The sequence below is a fragment of the Odontomachus brunneus genome, unplaced genomic scaffold (genome assembly GCF_010583005.1).
Source record: "Odontomachus brunneus isolate Ranch 3 - 2012 unplaced genomic scaffold, Obru_v1 Obru_scaffold_103, whole genome shotgun sequence".
In the NCBI taxonomy this organism is placed as follows: domain Eukaryota; kingdom Metazoa; phylum Arthropoda; class Insecta; order Hymenoptera; family Formicidae; genus Odontomachus; species Odontomachus brunneus.
In genome coordinates this window covers 518,109-535,084 of record NW_022639553.1, presented here as the reverse complement: position 1 = coordinate 535,084, position 16,976 = coordinate 518,109, and the positions used below count along the sequence as shown (strand labels likewise).

Sequence of the window (16,976 nt, the reverse complement as noted above, 5' to 3'; positions counted from 1 at the left end):
TATATATATATATATATATATATATATATATATATATATAACATAGAATTGAATAATCATTTTGCTTTAAATTCTAAATTTGCACACGCCATTGAATTATAAGTACAAGATATGAATGTAATAACGTGAATAGTTTTACTTCCTTTCACCTAATATACGTGCGTATGCATAAACACTGATATCGTCGACTCTTCGGTTAATTTGGTATAGATTTCCTTTAAATTATACTGTCAATTATACTGCTGTATTAATAAATAAGATTGCTTATCATACCACATAATGTACATAACAATAAAGCACAAATTAAATTGCAACTAGCGATGGAATCAACTTTAACGTGTATATATGCATCTTCCCTTCAATTCAATATTTATATATCTCAGTAAAATCGAGCAATATACATTCATAAAAATCATAGATTAATGCTCACTGCGCATTTGTAAAAGATTTATTGTAACCCAATTTAGGTAGCTATTATATTTCGAAATGCTCATAAAAATTTCAGATATGTTTTAGAAAGTCCCAATTGAATTGTCATCATTGTTATGTTTCGGATTTTATTTATACAGAATTCAATTATGGCACACAAAGGTTTCACTTACACATGTTGTTACGTTTCAAACCATAATAGTTGAAATACGCTGGAGTTAATTAACGATATTACCTAAAATGCACTTGATTCCATTTCTAATGCATTTATTTATATTGTACAGAGACCGTGTAATTACTTCAATATGTAAGTATGTATATATATCAATCATATATAATATCGTAACCATATATAAATGATCTATGATATTACATAGTTAAACTATACACAATCTTTACATAATTATGTAATAACTGCAATTATTCAATAGGAAGTTGAAAAGTAGTAATTAAATTTGACATGCCGGTCTCTGTAAGTATATGTGTGTATGTAGCACAAGCTAAACATTAAAGAACATAAAAATAATAGAGATGGTACAATGCTTTTGAGAATATATACCTAACACAGAGTACAACAGATCTTTTTGAGGTACAATAATGAACAACAATATTGTGTAATAGATGTTTATGTAAATCATCAAAAGTATGTATGACTTTTACCAGTCTCGTGTGTTTTAATCAGCTTAATATCAGTCAAAACAAAATTCGATTGTTTAATTTTCATGTATGAATGCTATAATGCTCTTAAATGAATAAAGAATCGTAAAAATGTACTAAATATTTTCGCAAATTATAAATTGCATAATGCTTCGTTTTCGTATAAGTTCTTTCTAAACTTTTTACAATTGTACACTTCACACATTCTGTGGTGTAATTTCTTCTATTGCATACACATAATTGGTAACAAATAATTTTGAAATCACTACTTCTCCACTATAAATAGTTTTTACGCGCTATAACAATTATAAATGACTATTTTATTTTAGCATCTTACATCACATATTTGTTAGGCACAAAATAAAAACATAAATAAAATGAACTCGTAAAATATAATGATAGTATTAACAGTATTGGTAGATAATGCTATTTATAGCGAAGAAGCTGGAATGTATACATACATTTTTTAGGTAATTATAAATTTTGAAATGACATTTATGAATCTTTTTTTGCTCATTTCTTTAGTATCGCTTGTATTTAGTATCATTTAGGATGTAATCCATTAGACGCTTTATGAGGACTTCAAAGCGTTTTCTTTTCTTATACACGAAATCAATGACATTATTTATAATACTTAAATGTTGCTTAGCTAGAGTTGCTTTGAAGTATCTAACGGATTTTGCTCATAATATCATTCCACACGAATTGTGCATTGACTGGCCGTTTTCCAATATTGATTATACTTGAAATAGATTTTCGAAATAAAAATTTTTTGTTTCCTCCTAAGCGTGCACTATGTTACACTAAAGCAAGGCACGCACTTGAGGTGGCATTTGCCACGAATGCAAACGCTTGTCTTTACTACCTGCTATAATCTGAAAAAGAAAAAAAGACACGATCAGCAAATATGATTAGTACGTAGATCCTATATGCTATTTTTGAGAATGAAACACTTAATAAAATATTTATTAATAAATTGTGATATATTAGTTATAGGTATATAGAAGACAAAATTTGAGCTTATACATAAATACCTTATTATTTACAACTTCTATACTTAATAACATGTTCCCTGGGCCGGGTATACTACACACTAACTTGTGATTCTATAAACAGATTAAAATACGGATTAATGTACAGATTAATATACAGAATAAAATACGGATGATGTATATATGATATAATCACAGTTGATGACATTGTTATGTGTACTTTCTGATATATACAAAAATACGTCACTTACTCTTGTATTGAAAACATAAATGTTGCCGTCGTAACAGCCAGCAAACAGCAATTGTTCGTAAAGTCGCATACATACAATGCCAACACCAGCCTCATATTGAATCGTTTGTTCACCCAACTGCAATCATATTTCAGATATGATTCAAGTATTCTTATTTCAGAAGGCAAGCTAAAGAGACAGTTGTCGCTTACCGTAAAGTCAAAAACATTTATCGACGTACTACTCGTCCCACAATAGATCAAATTATGATGGCGCATCAAACTATAAACCGTATGAGTTTTTTGACCGCCAATTGTACGAAGAAACAAGCCAGTCTGCGCATCTCGTATACTTATTGGTTGATTTCGCGATGCTACAATGAGGATTCTTCGTGGACCCTCATTTGTCGCTTTAAGTGCAAGCACAGACACATCCGAAAACGGTATACTAGCTCCTTTAATTGCACCAGCCTGCAAGCGAATTATATGTGCAAATAATATATAAATTACATATAAAAACAATTACAAGTATTGATGTATGATTATAATTATTGTATATAAATAAAAATATCCAACGTGTGTACACATCTTCACGTAGAAATTTCAAGTGAGTTAGTATTAAGAATTAAAGTATAGCAGAAGCAAAGAACAATTTACCTTAATATTGAAACGCGAAACATGCCCAGATTTAGTGCCAATAAAAATCATTCCCCACGCTTCATCCATACACTGAATCGGGCTCTGTATTTGTGCCGGAGTCTTCATCAATGCGCCACTCTAAAAGGCAACTTGTTAGCTTTCCGGTGTACAAAAGTAAGAAATTATCTGGTGTCTAATGTAACAAAGCTTACCGTTATGTTGTAACAACGTAGCGTGCCATCTAGGGAACCAGAATACATATAGTCACTGTTAGCATCTGTCGACTTGTATAGAAGCACACAAGTGACAGCGGACTTGTGACCCTTGTAGATATTCAGTATCCCATTAGACGTCTGACTGTATCTATATATCTTGCCATCTTCACTTGCAGCTAGGAACGAGTTCTCGAAAACCTACAAACAACAATCAAGCGTCATATTTAGCGTCAAGCGTCATTTTTATTCTGCCTTATATAGAACAGCGTGTGATAAAAGTTCTATTTGTCAGATCATTACCTTGATATCTAAGATAGGACCTTTGTGGACTGTATATTGCGTTCTCACTGGCTCCTCGACTTCCATTTCATGCGAGGTAGATACTTGAACGTGGTCATCATCGTTACTCTTCGTTCGGCTCGTCGGTTTCTCATGTATGATTTCGATTTCGCTTTTGGCTTTGACTTTCTCATCGAGCTTGTCCGCTTTAAGTGAAGAATTCTTCTCCGGAATTGCAGCAGGATTTGTTGCAACATCTAGACACGACGAAGTGTTGCTTTGCGTGCAAGGATTCACGTAGATGATTCCGACTCTGTTTAGAACTTCAGAATTGACATTTGACTTCGGAAGAGTATGCTTGCAGTCGGTCAACATTACTTTGCAATTCACCATTTCCCAACGCGTATGTTGTTTCCTTTTCTTCCCAACTAACGCGGTTTTATCCTTCGATGTTGTGGACTCCGCAGTTGCGGCGAGTCGTGATTTCACCGAATTATCAACTTCGGTGGTTTCAGACTCGACGCCAACGAGCGCTCTCCGCGTGTTCGCGTTCTGTGCTTTTTGAGTGGCTCGATTCTTTTTGGTGTTCAACGTATTTATGATTCTTTCATCGCGCATCGTGGGCGACTTGCTATTGCGATGTGTTGTCAAATCTTTCTCGTGAACATTCAAGTCTTGTCCGCTGCTGTTGGAAGTGTCATCCTCTTTACCAGGTTTCATGTTCTCGTTGGAGTATCTGCTGCTTCTCCGTAGCACCGTAATATTTTTTTTGTATTTTCTACGACCGACAGGCTTCTTGGTCACTTCAGTGGTTTTCATGGCACTCATAGATTTATCGAACGAAAGATTAGACGACGAGGACGTCGTGTGATCCGGAGTGTTTCCTTCGATGAGCATTTCGTTGGATTCCTCCGATTTCTCGCTGGCTGAATTAGCCGGGACAGGACTGTCGGCGGGTTGTCCGTTATTCTGAATCTCTCCGAACGTACGTGAGTTACTCTCGGAGTTGCTTCTTCCGTCTTCTTCCTTGGCATCTAAACTTTTCACGTTTTGATAATCTCGTTTAGAAGCGACTGAATCATTCGAAAGCTGCTCGGACTCGATATCCAATTTCTTTTGCTCCGTATCTTTCTTGGCAGTTGCGGAATTTGAGGAAATTGAATTCGGCTCGATATCGGTTGTCGCTGTTTTGTCATACGCCTTAGGAGCGACGCTGTCGCCTGAATCTTCGTTCTCGGTGGCATCAGAGTATTCGGACTTCGTATCGCCCGTTCGTGGCGCGAGTTGCGCGCTTCTCACACTATCGGTGGTCTCTTGCTTCTGCAATTCGCACGTCTCAATGGTAGGTTTATTACCATTCGTATCGTGTTGATCTTCGAGCGATTTCGCGCCGCTTTCCTCTTCGATGTGATCTCTCTCCACGACTGCCGACTCGGTGGTTTGCGGAGTGCTTTGTGGAATTTCAACGCACTGCTTGTCTCCTTCAAATTTCTCAGCGTTAGCTACAAGTTCATTAGTGGTAGAGCCCACCAGTTCACTGTTGGCAATGTTGCTCTGCGTGTCATTGAATCTCTGCAACAATCCCAGATTGAAGTCATCTTGTATTAAAATTTTAGGTACGGATACCTTGATATCAAAGTTTCGCAAGATGGCGATATCCGTTGAACGAGCGTGCTCGCAATCCAAAGAATGATGGCTCTCTTGAGGTGTGACGCTGCTGTCGGGCTCCATGTTGCGCTCGTCGTAAAGGGACACCTTGCTCTGATTGACGATTGCAAAAGCAGAATTTGGTACATCGGTCTCGGGCGTATCGTTGCTGTCTTGTCGTTGTGACGCAATCTTTTCCGCGTCTTTTTTTTCTACGATGGGCCAGTCTGCATTGGCGTTTGCCTCGGCGTCGATGTAGAACTGATGCTTGTCAGGTTGTGATACGACGGGAACGTTGGATGTCGTTGGGACATCATTGGAAATTTGCGTTTTAGAGTGAGTCTCGTAGAGCTCTTCTACTCTGTTCTCCGCCACGGCGTTTATCACCTCGTCCATTTTCTCTATGATCACCGGGTCGATAGTCGCACTGATCGTATCGATCTTCGGTTGGGTGAGCGAATCAAGCAAATCTCGCTTTTGCTGCAATTTCCTGATGTACAATTTGGACAAGGGCAACTCCTCTTCTTCCATCGTCAAACTGTTAACAGTTCTCAGGAAGTCAATCAGCTGCTTCTTCTTCTGCTTACGCGCGATCGCTTTCATTTTCCGGGACAGGGCCAGCTCCTTTTTGAAAGACTCCTCCAGCAGAGCGAGCCCGGTCGATTTCCTCTTCTCGTGCAGCTCGAACGCGGTGTTCTGCACTAGAGAATCCCACGTACTGTCGTCAGAGTAAATGGACGCAGGCTCTGGCGTGCTGTGTACAAGTATACTCGACAATTGAGAGCTCGCCCTGGGTGTCTCGGTCGGTGTTAAACCGTTGCCATTCTTATCGACGTCGCGAATCGAACGTTCCGCACCATCGGTCTCTGTCTCGGTGGAGTCTTGTGGCTTTGGTTGATCACCCGCGCTTTTGTCCGTCCAAGTCGTACTCTTCGAAGCCTTATTAATATTGCAATCGGCTTTCACGTCGGCCTTTGTACTGACTGACTGTTCGTCCTGATCTATCGGGGCGTTCAGTTGAGACTTTTGAACGGTGTTTTCAGACGCATCGACTGAATCATTCGCTTTCTTAGGTATTATAAAAGGCGACGTCTGCTCTTTTGCTCTTTCCTCAAGCCGGTTCTCCTTCTCACGGTCTTCTTCTTCAGATTCGTCCTGTGTAACTGTCTGCCCCAACCACGGTAATTTCTTCCATCTAATTATAGGTGTTTTCATCTTCTGTGTGTAACGCACAATCTCCTCGTCTTCCGAATTGTGAGACATGGTTCTTTTTCTCTGCTTAGACGACGGCTGTTTTGGCGGCGATTTTGGCGGCTGTTTTGACGGCTGTTTCTGCGACTCTTTCGACGGTTGTTTCGACGACTCTTTCGGCGACTCTTTCGGCGACTCTTTCGGCGACTGTTTTGACGGTTCTTTCGACGACTGTTTTGACAGCTCTTTCGGCGATTGTTTCGACGACTGTTTCGGTGGTGACATGGGTTTGTTTGATTTTGCACGCTCCGTTGTACTGTCATGCATCAACATTGATTTTAACGTCAGTGGCGTTCCAGGCCGAACGGAATTTATATCATTTTCGTGTATTTTTAAACTCAAGTTGCTATTCGACGCGGGATTTCCAGCCAATATATCTTTCTGCAGCATTTCGTGCAACTTCAGTTTCTCTTTCGTTAATTCATGCATTTGAACGTCGATCTCCATCATTCTAGCTAGAATAATCTCTCTCGTGTTGGTGCCAGGTCGCTCAGATTGCCTCAGCTTAAGTTTCTTCACCAAGTTCTTCATATGCAGCCATCTGGATCGATGTTTCATTCGCCGGTTTTCTAGTTTGTGTAAAAGCGCGTTCTCGCGCTTGCGACTTTTGAACATTGCATTTTTCGATTTCTCAGACTTTTTCTGCGTCTTTTTTTGTATCAGCGCGTCTAATTCTTTCATCTTCCTTAGTTCAACGACCGGATTGCGTTGCACGCTGCTGTGTGGATTCTTCTGCATATTAGCGGATGTTGTGGGTATGCTTTGCTCCACACCGACACTCTTCTGAACTGCTTCATCGCCCGCGTTGTACTGTATCGACGATATTTCAGCAACACTAGCAGCATCCTGCGCGACAACCGTCGTATTATTCTGAGCTTCTTGCGACAGTGTTTTTGCGTTGTGTATATTTGGTTGCTGTGCCGGTGTTTCGCTAATCGGATCGCTCGTCTCGCTTTGTTGTGTTATGTTGGGTTGTGTTTTTCCTAACATTTCGGCTGCCTCACTCGGGATATCCAATGTCTTTGGCGAGTAATTCATCGATGTCCTGATGAAATCGTTATCCGCCGAGGAGACATCGGACGTGGGGATATGTTTTAAGTGAAATTTACTTTGCGCTGGCTTTTGTATTTCGACGTGCGACAAATCAGAGCAAGGCGCGATCGTTGTTTCGGCAGTGATTGCCGGCATAATATCGTACTGAAGACTCTGTTGATGATCGGAGAAATGAACCGACGCGTCGTCCTTGTTATCGAACGCGGTAGTGTCCTGCAAACGATCATCTAAATAAAACATATCGTTGTCCAACTGCTCGTCTGCACCGAAACTCGGTAACTTATCGCACGAGATCTTTTCGGAAATGCTCGTCTCGAGATATATCTGGTTATTAACATTCTCCGAGCTCGCAATCTCCGGTAATCTCAGCGCCTCGTCCGAGGCTGCCGTGTCTAGCGCATCGGACAAGCTGGGGTCGGTTGTGCTCGTGAGTTTACTCGCCAGATCTTTCGCCTTATCTTCGCCCTGAATTTCCTCCTCGTTGATAAACACGGATTCTTCCACAGCTAGTTCCGTCGCGTATCTGTCTTCGTTTATCAACTGCTTCTCGGTTTCATTACTCTCCCTGGCGTTGACTTTATTCTTGTGCAATGTACCTTTGAGTGCTTCGTTCGAAGAACGTTTCTCCGCGTGCTTTCTTCCACTGCCCTCCTTCGCCATCGACTCGGTGTTACCGCTGCTCTCGTCTGCCACGAATTCTTTATCTGAAGCATACAAAACATCGCCAACGATGATATTAAAGTTTTCAATATTAATGTTCGTATCAGTGGCAAAATTAGTGACAGATACCACTGTCTCATGATTCTGTCGCTTTGTATTAATCTTCGTTTCCTCGAGAGTGTCGGTATCTGTTACATAATTTGCGTTAAAGTGATCTAAGAGTAACTCGTCCTCCTTACCGGCATTTATCTCGTCTATGTCGAAAGCGAACAACGGAGGCTCGAAAGATATGATGGACTCCTGAAGAAATCCTTTGAACGGACTACCTACGCTATCAGGGGAAGTAATATTTTGCTCAGTCATTTTTTGCTCTTCGGGATTTTCATTTGAAGCCGTTGCTAGCTGAATGGTTTTCCCGAATAGAGAAACATCTTCGCCCGCAGTCGCAGCTTTGCCCACGCTGCTTGTAACATCTGACCTCACATTGTTTTCATTAATACCACTAATGTCAATATTATCTATTGTACATGTATCTGTCAACAGCTGATATTTCTTACCTTCAGCACGCTCTAATTGAGAAATCATATCCGACTCGGGAATGCCGCTTGTATCGCGCTCCTCGGTCGGGGCTGGATTGCCTATATTTTCTAACAAATTCCGTTTGTCGAATTTGTCACCTCTAATTTCATTCATTTGATTCAATGTAAATTCTGTATCTTTTATCACATTAGGCCCTTGAATCTCACTCGATAAATTCTCTTTGTTTGTTTCTCTAATATCGCCCGAGACTTCAATTTGAGAACAAATTTCAAGTGCCGTCGATTCGGACACGTCGTTAGTAACTTTTTTGACGCCATGGACATCTTTATTTGTAATTTCGACACTCGTTGTATCGTTTGCACTCATGCTTATGTTACACGCTTCTTCATCTTGCGCTATCTGAGACGATAAGTGTTTTGGCGCATCAGTGTTCGCGATGTCAGTAATATCTTCTTTAGCATCTCTCGATTCATTAAGTTCCGAGTTGGAAGAATGTTTCTCTGCTTCGTCAACATCACGCGGTAGTTTCTCACCGTTATCACTGTCGGTGTTCTCTAAAGAAAATTTGGCTGATTCCGTTTCCGTGTTGTCGTGACTTACTTTACTTGCACAAGAACCTGCTGATCCTGTAGCCTGTTCAATCTCTACTTTATTTACTTTATTTTTATCATTGACATTATCATCCTCTTTCTGCGTTGTCTGCTTCTGCGTCGTCGCATTCTCTGTTTCTGTCTTTGAATGATACTCCATTGTCGAAACTAAGTTCGTCGATTTTGACGCCGGCTTGGGCTTCTTTATTTTTTGCGTCTTCATCATTTCCTTCTTCAGTTTCAACTCTTTGCTGCCTTCGGATCGAATATGCTTGAATTTTTTTGAATCAGATGGAACTGTGCTTTGTAGTTTCTTATCTGCCAAATTTTTCTCAACCTCCGGATGCTTCTTGGATTTCGACGATGTAGATGTAGATGTAGATGCAGTCGCAACATTTAACGGGGTATTAATATCCATGTCAGCAGTGTGCGATTTTCCATCCTTTAATCTAGGTTTATTAATTTTCTTGACGACACTGTCATCAGGATGTTTCAACGCCGACCCAGCAACTTGAGATTTCTCACTCGTCTGATAATTTGGACTTTCACGATTCGGAGAAACCTGCTCCGTCGTTTGTTGTGCTTCTAGCTGAACACCTTTTGCCGCTATTACGTGTGCGGTATTGTCTTTATTAGCCGGTGTACACGGAGCAGTGACCGATTTATTTGAGTAAATTAGTCGTGGATCTTTAATGGAACTTGATACAGATCTGTTGATCTTTACGCTGGGCTCTGTGGCTTTCGGTACAGATGTTGTAACTTGCGGCGCCGTAGGACTTTCAACTGATTTTTTCGGCTCGCTCTGCTTGTTTATACGACGTTGCATCGTGCGTTCATAATAGGTTTTTATGTCGATCTTCTTGCTGGTTCCTTGCTTCTGAGTTGCAGTACTCGCTATCGGGATACTTGACACTGACGATGCTGACGTCGATATTTTACTTGATATGTCAGGGGAAGATGAGACTTCTTTATCACCTGCTGTATTTATAGTGTTCTCGAGCGATTCGACGGAAGTGCATGCTGTCGCATCTAATTGCAATGGATTCTCATTAGTTTCCCTGCACGGCGTTTGCACGGCCATGTTATCGGCGGTGTTATCAGCCGCATCGCTACGCTTTGCCGAATAATTAGTCGCTGATGAGAATTCGGATACACTTTTGCTGTAAATGATGTTGGTTGCTTGATGATGCTTCTTCGAATTCTCAGGATATTTCGCGACATCAGTCATTCTGCTATCGTCAGTTATGCCGGTCAGGGAAACTTTATCAATCGCATTAGTCACTTCTGGCATTTGTTTCAGTTGCGCCTTCGTTTTCAGTTGTGACGGTGAAGCTGTCACTGTTGTATCTTCGATGTAGGATTGTATGCTATCGACAGCTGCTGTTGCCATCTCTCTTGTTGATGATGCAGATTCCGATCTACTATGAGTTTCAGCAGACAAAGATGTACTTGTATTTTTCGCCGTCGCACGATGACTCGAGGTACTTGCAAACTCAGAGCACGTGACATTATATCCGGCTTCTTGGCCGAAGTTGTCTTCCTTTTTAACGACTACCTTTTTCACAATATCTTCATCTTCCACTTCTTTCTTAATTTCATTTTCTGTCAGCAATTTCTTCATTTCTTCTTCGTTGTTTTCTTCCTGCGAGGTCGATTCCGAAGAACTTAACTTCTTTCTTTGCTTTTTACTCTTCTTGTGGCGTGTCCTTTTCTCTTTTCGCGATTTACCGGTTTTACGACTTTTCCGCGATTTCTTTGACTTCTGCTTTCGCTCCCGCTCTATCTCGGCGTTCACTTCGTCCCTGATTGTCTCGTTCAGTGACATTTGTTTGGCCACCTTTTCCTTCTCTTTGATCACTCTCAGTAACTTGGTAACGTTTGTGTTTGTATTATCACTATCGCTACTACTTTTGCTGCTGCTGCTACTGCTGCTGCTGCTGCTACTGCTGCTACTTCTGCTCTTATTATTACGTTCGCTATTTTCCAGGTGTCCCGCGGTTTGTTTCCTTTCGTCGCTGTGCCGCCTAGATCGTTTATGCTTGTTACTTTCTGCGTTTTTATGTTTCGCATATGAATGCTTCGAGGATTCGGACGAATGACGACGTCGTGGATATAAATCTTTCGTGGGCATTATGTTCGGTGAAACCCTGTCGTCGCTAACACTGGCCTGTTTTAAAGCAGTAGAAAGCGCAATAGGAATAGTAGGAATAGAAATAGCAGTAGTAGGAATAGTAGTAGTAGTAGTAGTAATAATAGTTGTAATCGAAATAGCAGTAGAAGGTTGTTCTACAGAAATCGCTGGCACTCCATATTTCGCTTCCCATTCTTCTTTGGTGAGATTTCTATATGCAAGCGGATCCTCCTGCTCCTTCATCTTCCACTTGTCGCACTTCTCGATCCAACGTACACAATTCTCCGTCCTGCGTGCTCTGTCCTCTTCCCACGACGCTTCTTTGTGCATGCTCTTCAAAATCTCATTATCATTCGATTTCTTCGTCCTTCGCAGCTTCACGCTACAATCTTTACGCGCTGCTGCCGTCGGAGTTTGATTTTTCCTTGTCACCTCTGAAAATATATCATCCAGATCGTGTTGTAAAGCCGATAATCTACTACTAGCATTAGATTTATTAGATTTCGTGCTATGAGTGTCGTCTTTTGCAATAAATTCGTTAACCTTAGTACTGTGTGACTGAGTATCTTTGTCATGACTCACTTTTAGCATACAGCTTTTTACGCATTCTTGATCGACAACGTCACTTAAAGTTGCTGTTTTATTCGCACACTCAGTAATTGATATTATAGGTTTTGTAACATTACTCGTACCTTCTAAATGGTCGTCTTGTCGATTGTCAATCGAAGTTGTCGCCAACTCCTCGTTATTGCCCAGTGGTATATCCAGTTGTAACACTTCATTCAAATGGTGAATGAACTCTGTGGGCAAGTCCGTGATACCCACCGTGGCTCCCGGTTCCAGCATCGCATTCAACTGTTTCATAAACTCCTGCTGATCGTACTGCTTCAGTTTCTCGTCTTGCGCATGTCTCATCTCCAAGGATAACATAGACCTCTTCTCTCTGACTAGACGCTTCATTATTACATCAAATTTCCGCAGACTAGTATTATTCACCATATTGTAAATCTCGTTCTTACTCATTTTCAGGAATCGATTTACAATCTTGTTTTTCCAAGAAGCCACTGTGCTGGCATTCCCCAATTTCTCTATATGACTTCGAATTGATTTCTGTACTTCATGAGACAAAGTAATGGTACGCGGAGATTTTTCTACACTTCTTTCTAGCTTTCTTACGGGTGACAATGTGTTCTCTAAGTTACTTCTATCTTTCGTCGAGATCTGTCCTCCTTCTTTATTCTTCTTCAAAGTATTTTCCACTTTATTACTACGTACTGGGGAGACTGCACATGCTTCTTTCGTCTGCGCAATAATCTGTAATTCTTTTTGTAACATTCTGTCTTTCATTCTTTCATTGCGTGTTTTGCTACTTCTTTTCTGGCCTTTTGTTTTGCTAGTGTTTGGTTCCCAATTAGTATTTACTTTTATCATTTTATTATTTAAGTTAAATATTACTTTAGGACGTTCTTGTTCATTCATCAGCGACTCCTCCTTAGATTTCAAACCTGCATCTTGTATCATTTCTTCCGACAATGTTATTTGTTCCTCAAGCACTATATTTTTGCATTCATCATCTTGTTTTTCCTTCCTTGGTTTTTTACTTTTGACTCGTGGCTTTCCTGGAGGTAAGGATATAGAGAGGCAAGGATCTCCCTCCTCAATAAATGTAATTAAATTAGAATTTTCTTCATTCTTTTCTATCATATTTGTCATTTGTTTAGCAAACTTCATAGCTTCCTCTATATCGCTCAATCCATCATCTTGGCTTGTATTCAGATTTGAGTCAGAGAACGGCAGGATTTCTGAAACTGAAGGCAGGTACGCATTATGGGGTACTTGCTGTATATGAGACACTGGCGGTAGAATATTTGTTTTAATACCAGGATGACCGCTTGACATTGGCAAAGGAAACATTGGAGCATAATTAATTGAATCAAGATGAGGTGGAAGAAAGACGTTACTTTGACTGGACATTTCTAACGATAATTGTTGCGACGTACATGCTGCAGGTATATTTATATCCCTGTGTACTTCCATATTGTTGAAAGGACCAGGTATCTGATTTTCATTCATATTCCATGGCGGAACATTTGGTGGAACATTTGGCGGAACATGTGGTGGAACATTTGGTGGAACATTTGGCGGAACATGTGATGGAATATTTGGTGGAACATTTACTACAAAATGCCTCATATTTGGTGGTGGTTCCGCAGGATTGAACATTGGAGGCAAATTGTAATGAAATGGCGGCAAATTAGGTGGTTGTTCTTGCTTCAAAAGTATCGGTGGCGGAGTGCTCGGGTCAAAATCAATAGGTAATTGCAATTCCATATGTGGAGACAATTTTGGTGGTCCACTGTGAAATGAACTTTCCTGTACTCGTGACAAGCAGCGTTGATTATGTAATGTTGGATTATTTAATATTGGTGTATCAGCTGGACCAGATTGTGACAGTGGACAATTATTGTTGTTTGAATTTTGTGTATGAACATTAAGACTCGAGATAGTTTCTTCAACTTCTAAATTTGCAATAGGTTCCTCTTCACTTTGTGATATATTTTCTTGCAGAATATCCTGATCATCCGAATTATATGGTGCTGACATATCCTGTAAAATTGGCACCTCTGACATGTCTTGCTCTTGTGCAGCATTTGCTTCTAGATGTGTCTCAATTTCTTCAGACATGTCTTGCTGTTGATCACACTGATCTTGTATAATGTTATCTTCAGCTGTGTCATACTGACCTTGGAGATCTGCTTGTAATAGTTCATCTTCGAAATTATTCACATCTTCACATGGATCTGATTGTTCTAAATTGTAAGAAATATCACCTGCATCGTGAAATCTCTCTGTTTCTATATTCTCGTTATCATATGATACGTTTTCCAATTCTGTCATTTCATGGCTAGACATCACTTCAAGTTGACATCCTATTTCATCTCCTCCTAATATTACATCATTATTTATATTACTTGTAACATTAAATTCATCCGTCATATCTTGTAAAGTGTCAAGCTCTGAATTGTTAGTGTTTATTCTGTCAATGTCTTCTGCATCACTGCATATTGCATGGAGCTCAGGTGGTTCATTATTAAGCTCAAAAGAATCTTCATTCTCTACACCACCATTCTCTACAGCATCAGATGAAAATGATACATCGTGATGCCAATCCTCACTATTGTTAAAACATGGATTTTGCTGCAACTGATCTGTCTCCATCGTATTCTGTTGCTGCTCTTTCTCAGAATCAGGCAAAAGTTGTGGCATACAATCAATTTCATTCTCTACTTTTTGGCTATTTGATGGTAATAGCGGTGGTGCTAATGGTGGCATAACATTTTCCTCACATTCTGGGTTTGTAGGTTGTTTATTCAAACCAGCAAAATGATCATCATAATTATAAAACTTTCTTCCTCTGCCACGCGGTCTAAATTGCGGATTACCGCGTAAATGAGGCTGAAAAAAGTTGTTTGGATTCCTGGGCATAAATGGCCCAGGACATCCTGGTCTTGGTGGACCTACATGTCGGAAGGGTGGGAAACAGGGTCTTGCAAATGGGCCTTTGGCACGTGCACCTTGTGGCCCAAAGCCCCTTCCTCGTCCAAAACCACGGTAATTCATTACACTTTCTATCGTGATATCTCGATATCGTCTTGATAAATTTCAAGTTCAAGTATAGATTGGCACCAAACAGTCTTTGGCAGTCTAACAAAGGGTATTTGCGTGCAACACCATAAAAAATGCACATCTCTGCATTGATTCAGCTAATAAGAGCTCTCTCTCGAGTTCCCGACTGATTTTTAAGGATTTGCGATCTCAAAACGGCGAAAATCATTTTTTCCACGTACCTTTGATGCTGCCACGACGTCTTAACTAATACTTGTCACAAGTGACGTATTTATAACGATATTCTTTCCCTAACCTCTTATTGCACTTGGACAACCTGGATTTATCGGGACTTACCGGGAAGATCAAAGTTTTGTTACCTGCAAAAATCACACATAAGTAGGATGCCGAAACAACGTTTATCAATGTACTCGGAGCACTATGATGTGCAATTGAAACTATCGAAGAACATACAATTCACACTCGAAAAGACTGGCGCTCCTATTTTGTCGTGAGCTCTTCACGACGACATTATTTTCATTGTGCAGTGATGTAAGACAAGAAATCTTGCACAAATGACAAATATTCCCACGCTGAAAGATCGTTGCACTTGATATCAATCTTCGTATCGCAAGTACATTTATATTGTTTACGTAAAACGCAGTCGCTTTGTAAAAATGCGTCTATGCATACTACACGACACAGATAAGGTATATAGACATGCGACACACATATATATATATATATATACTATAAGTTCGTTCCTATTAACTGACTATAGCACTTCCTTTTCGATATAACATTAGTATTTATAAAAAAAGACAATTTTGAAAATAGAAATCATGCAGTGTAAAAGAATATACTTCTAGACTTATTTAAACAGAATTGCATAATTACAACTCAAACCAAATTAATTTTTAGTAATAGCGCTACAGGTAATTTCAAGAAACACTGATTAATCTAATTGGAGATTTAAAATCGCTATCCATCTCAGTCAAGTATTATTTTTATATTTTGTTAAAATAGATATTATTAATTTATTACTTATTGCTGGACGTCAGATTATAGTTGGAAATTGTTGTTAACAATTTTAACGTTTATTTACTGACTAGTCGTTTACTTATCAATTTAATTGTAATTCGATAAAAGTTACTTTAAGAAACAATTGATTTCCAAAATTATAGAAAATCATAAATTATTCCAGGATAAAAAATTTGTTTAATCTTTAAAACATACTTTTAATGCTCGTTTTCTATTAACTTTTCTACTAACTTTTTTAAAAATTTTATCAACTAATTATTCCGGGTGTATATCAGTTGGACACGAGGCAATTGGACACAGTTCAATCACAAGTCGCTGTTCCAAGGGACCCTACAAATGTCTCTAATCACACGGTGCTGTGATTGGCTGTGTCCAAATGCACCGTGTCCAAGTGCACCGCTCCTATTATTCCAACGAAACTGACCTATCTCATTTTTTGTTAATCAGAATTGATAGATACGATTGGTCAATTTCGTTGGAATAATCAGCTAGTAACCAAAGTTAACTAAAGTTGGCAAAAATGGACATAAGGGCTAGTTCACAATCTCTAGAGATCTATTCTGGTTGCTTTCCAACAAGAGACACAAGTCGACACATGTATCATCCTATCTTTGTTACTCACTAAATGTGGAACAAAGATAGAATGATGTTTGTTAGGCCAGCGGCACACGATGCTTGTTTTCATGCTGGATTGCTTGCTGGATGGAAATACTCTGTTCTGATTGGTGCATTTCTGAAGACGCACCAATCAGAATAGAGTATTTCCATCCAGCAAGCAATCCAGCACGAAAACAAGCATCGTGTGCCGCTGACTTTAAAGAACCTCTAGTACAGAGAATCGCCAACTTGGTCACGTGACCAGCGGATTAGCTGGCATAAATATATATGGATTTAGACTTTGCGACGCCAATGCAGAACAAATGCTTATATATATATATATACAGGGTGTCCCGAAGTCCCATGATGACCCTTGGTGAGAACGTAGAACGGATTGAGGTGAGCAAGAAAGTCCTGTGC

The 16,976-nt window shown here is 39.8% G+C and overlaps 1 protein-coding gene across 5 annotated transcripts; it reads right to left on the bottom strand.

The window, feature by feature from the left end:
- Positions 1-267: 267 nt before the first annotated feature.
- On the bottom strand, positions 268-15,634 carry LOC116848972. Of its 5 annotated transcripts, none has more exons than XM_032825655.1 (10): positions 15,393-15,634; positions 8,609-15,298; positions 8,291-8,524; positions 3,462-8,095; positions 3,159-3,359; positions 2,965-3,084; positions 2,521-2,778; positions 2,330-2,446; positions 2,121-2,192; positions 268-1,961 (listed from the first exon to the last, which is right to left on the bottom strand). In XM_032825655.1, the coding sequence occupies exons 2-10, from the start codon at positions 14,931-14,933 to the stop codon at positions 1,890-1,892; spliced, it is 12,033 nt and encodes a 4,010-aa protein (XP_032681546.1). In that variant the 5' UTR covers positions 14,934-15,298; positions 15,393-15,634; the 3' UTR covers positions 268-1,889. The 5 variants fall into 5 exon arrangements, with proteins under 5 accessions (XP_032681546.1, XP_032681548.1, XP_032681547.1 ...); XM_032825657.1 differs by having other exon boundaries at positions 8,291-11,746; positions 12,005-15,298; XM_032825656.1 differs by having other exon boundaries at positions 8,291-13,120; positions 13,313-15,298.
- Between the last annotated feature and the right edge of the window lie 1,342 nt (positions 15,635-16,976).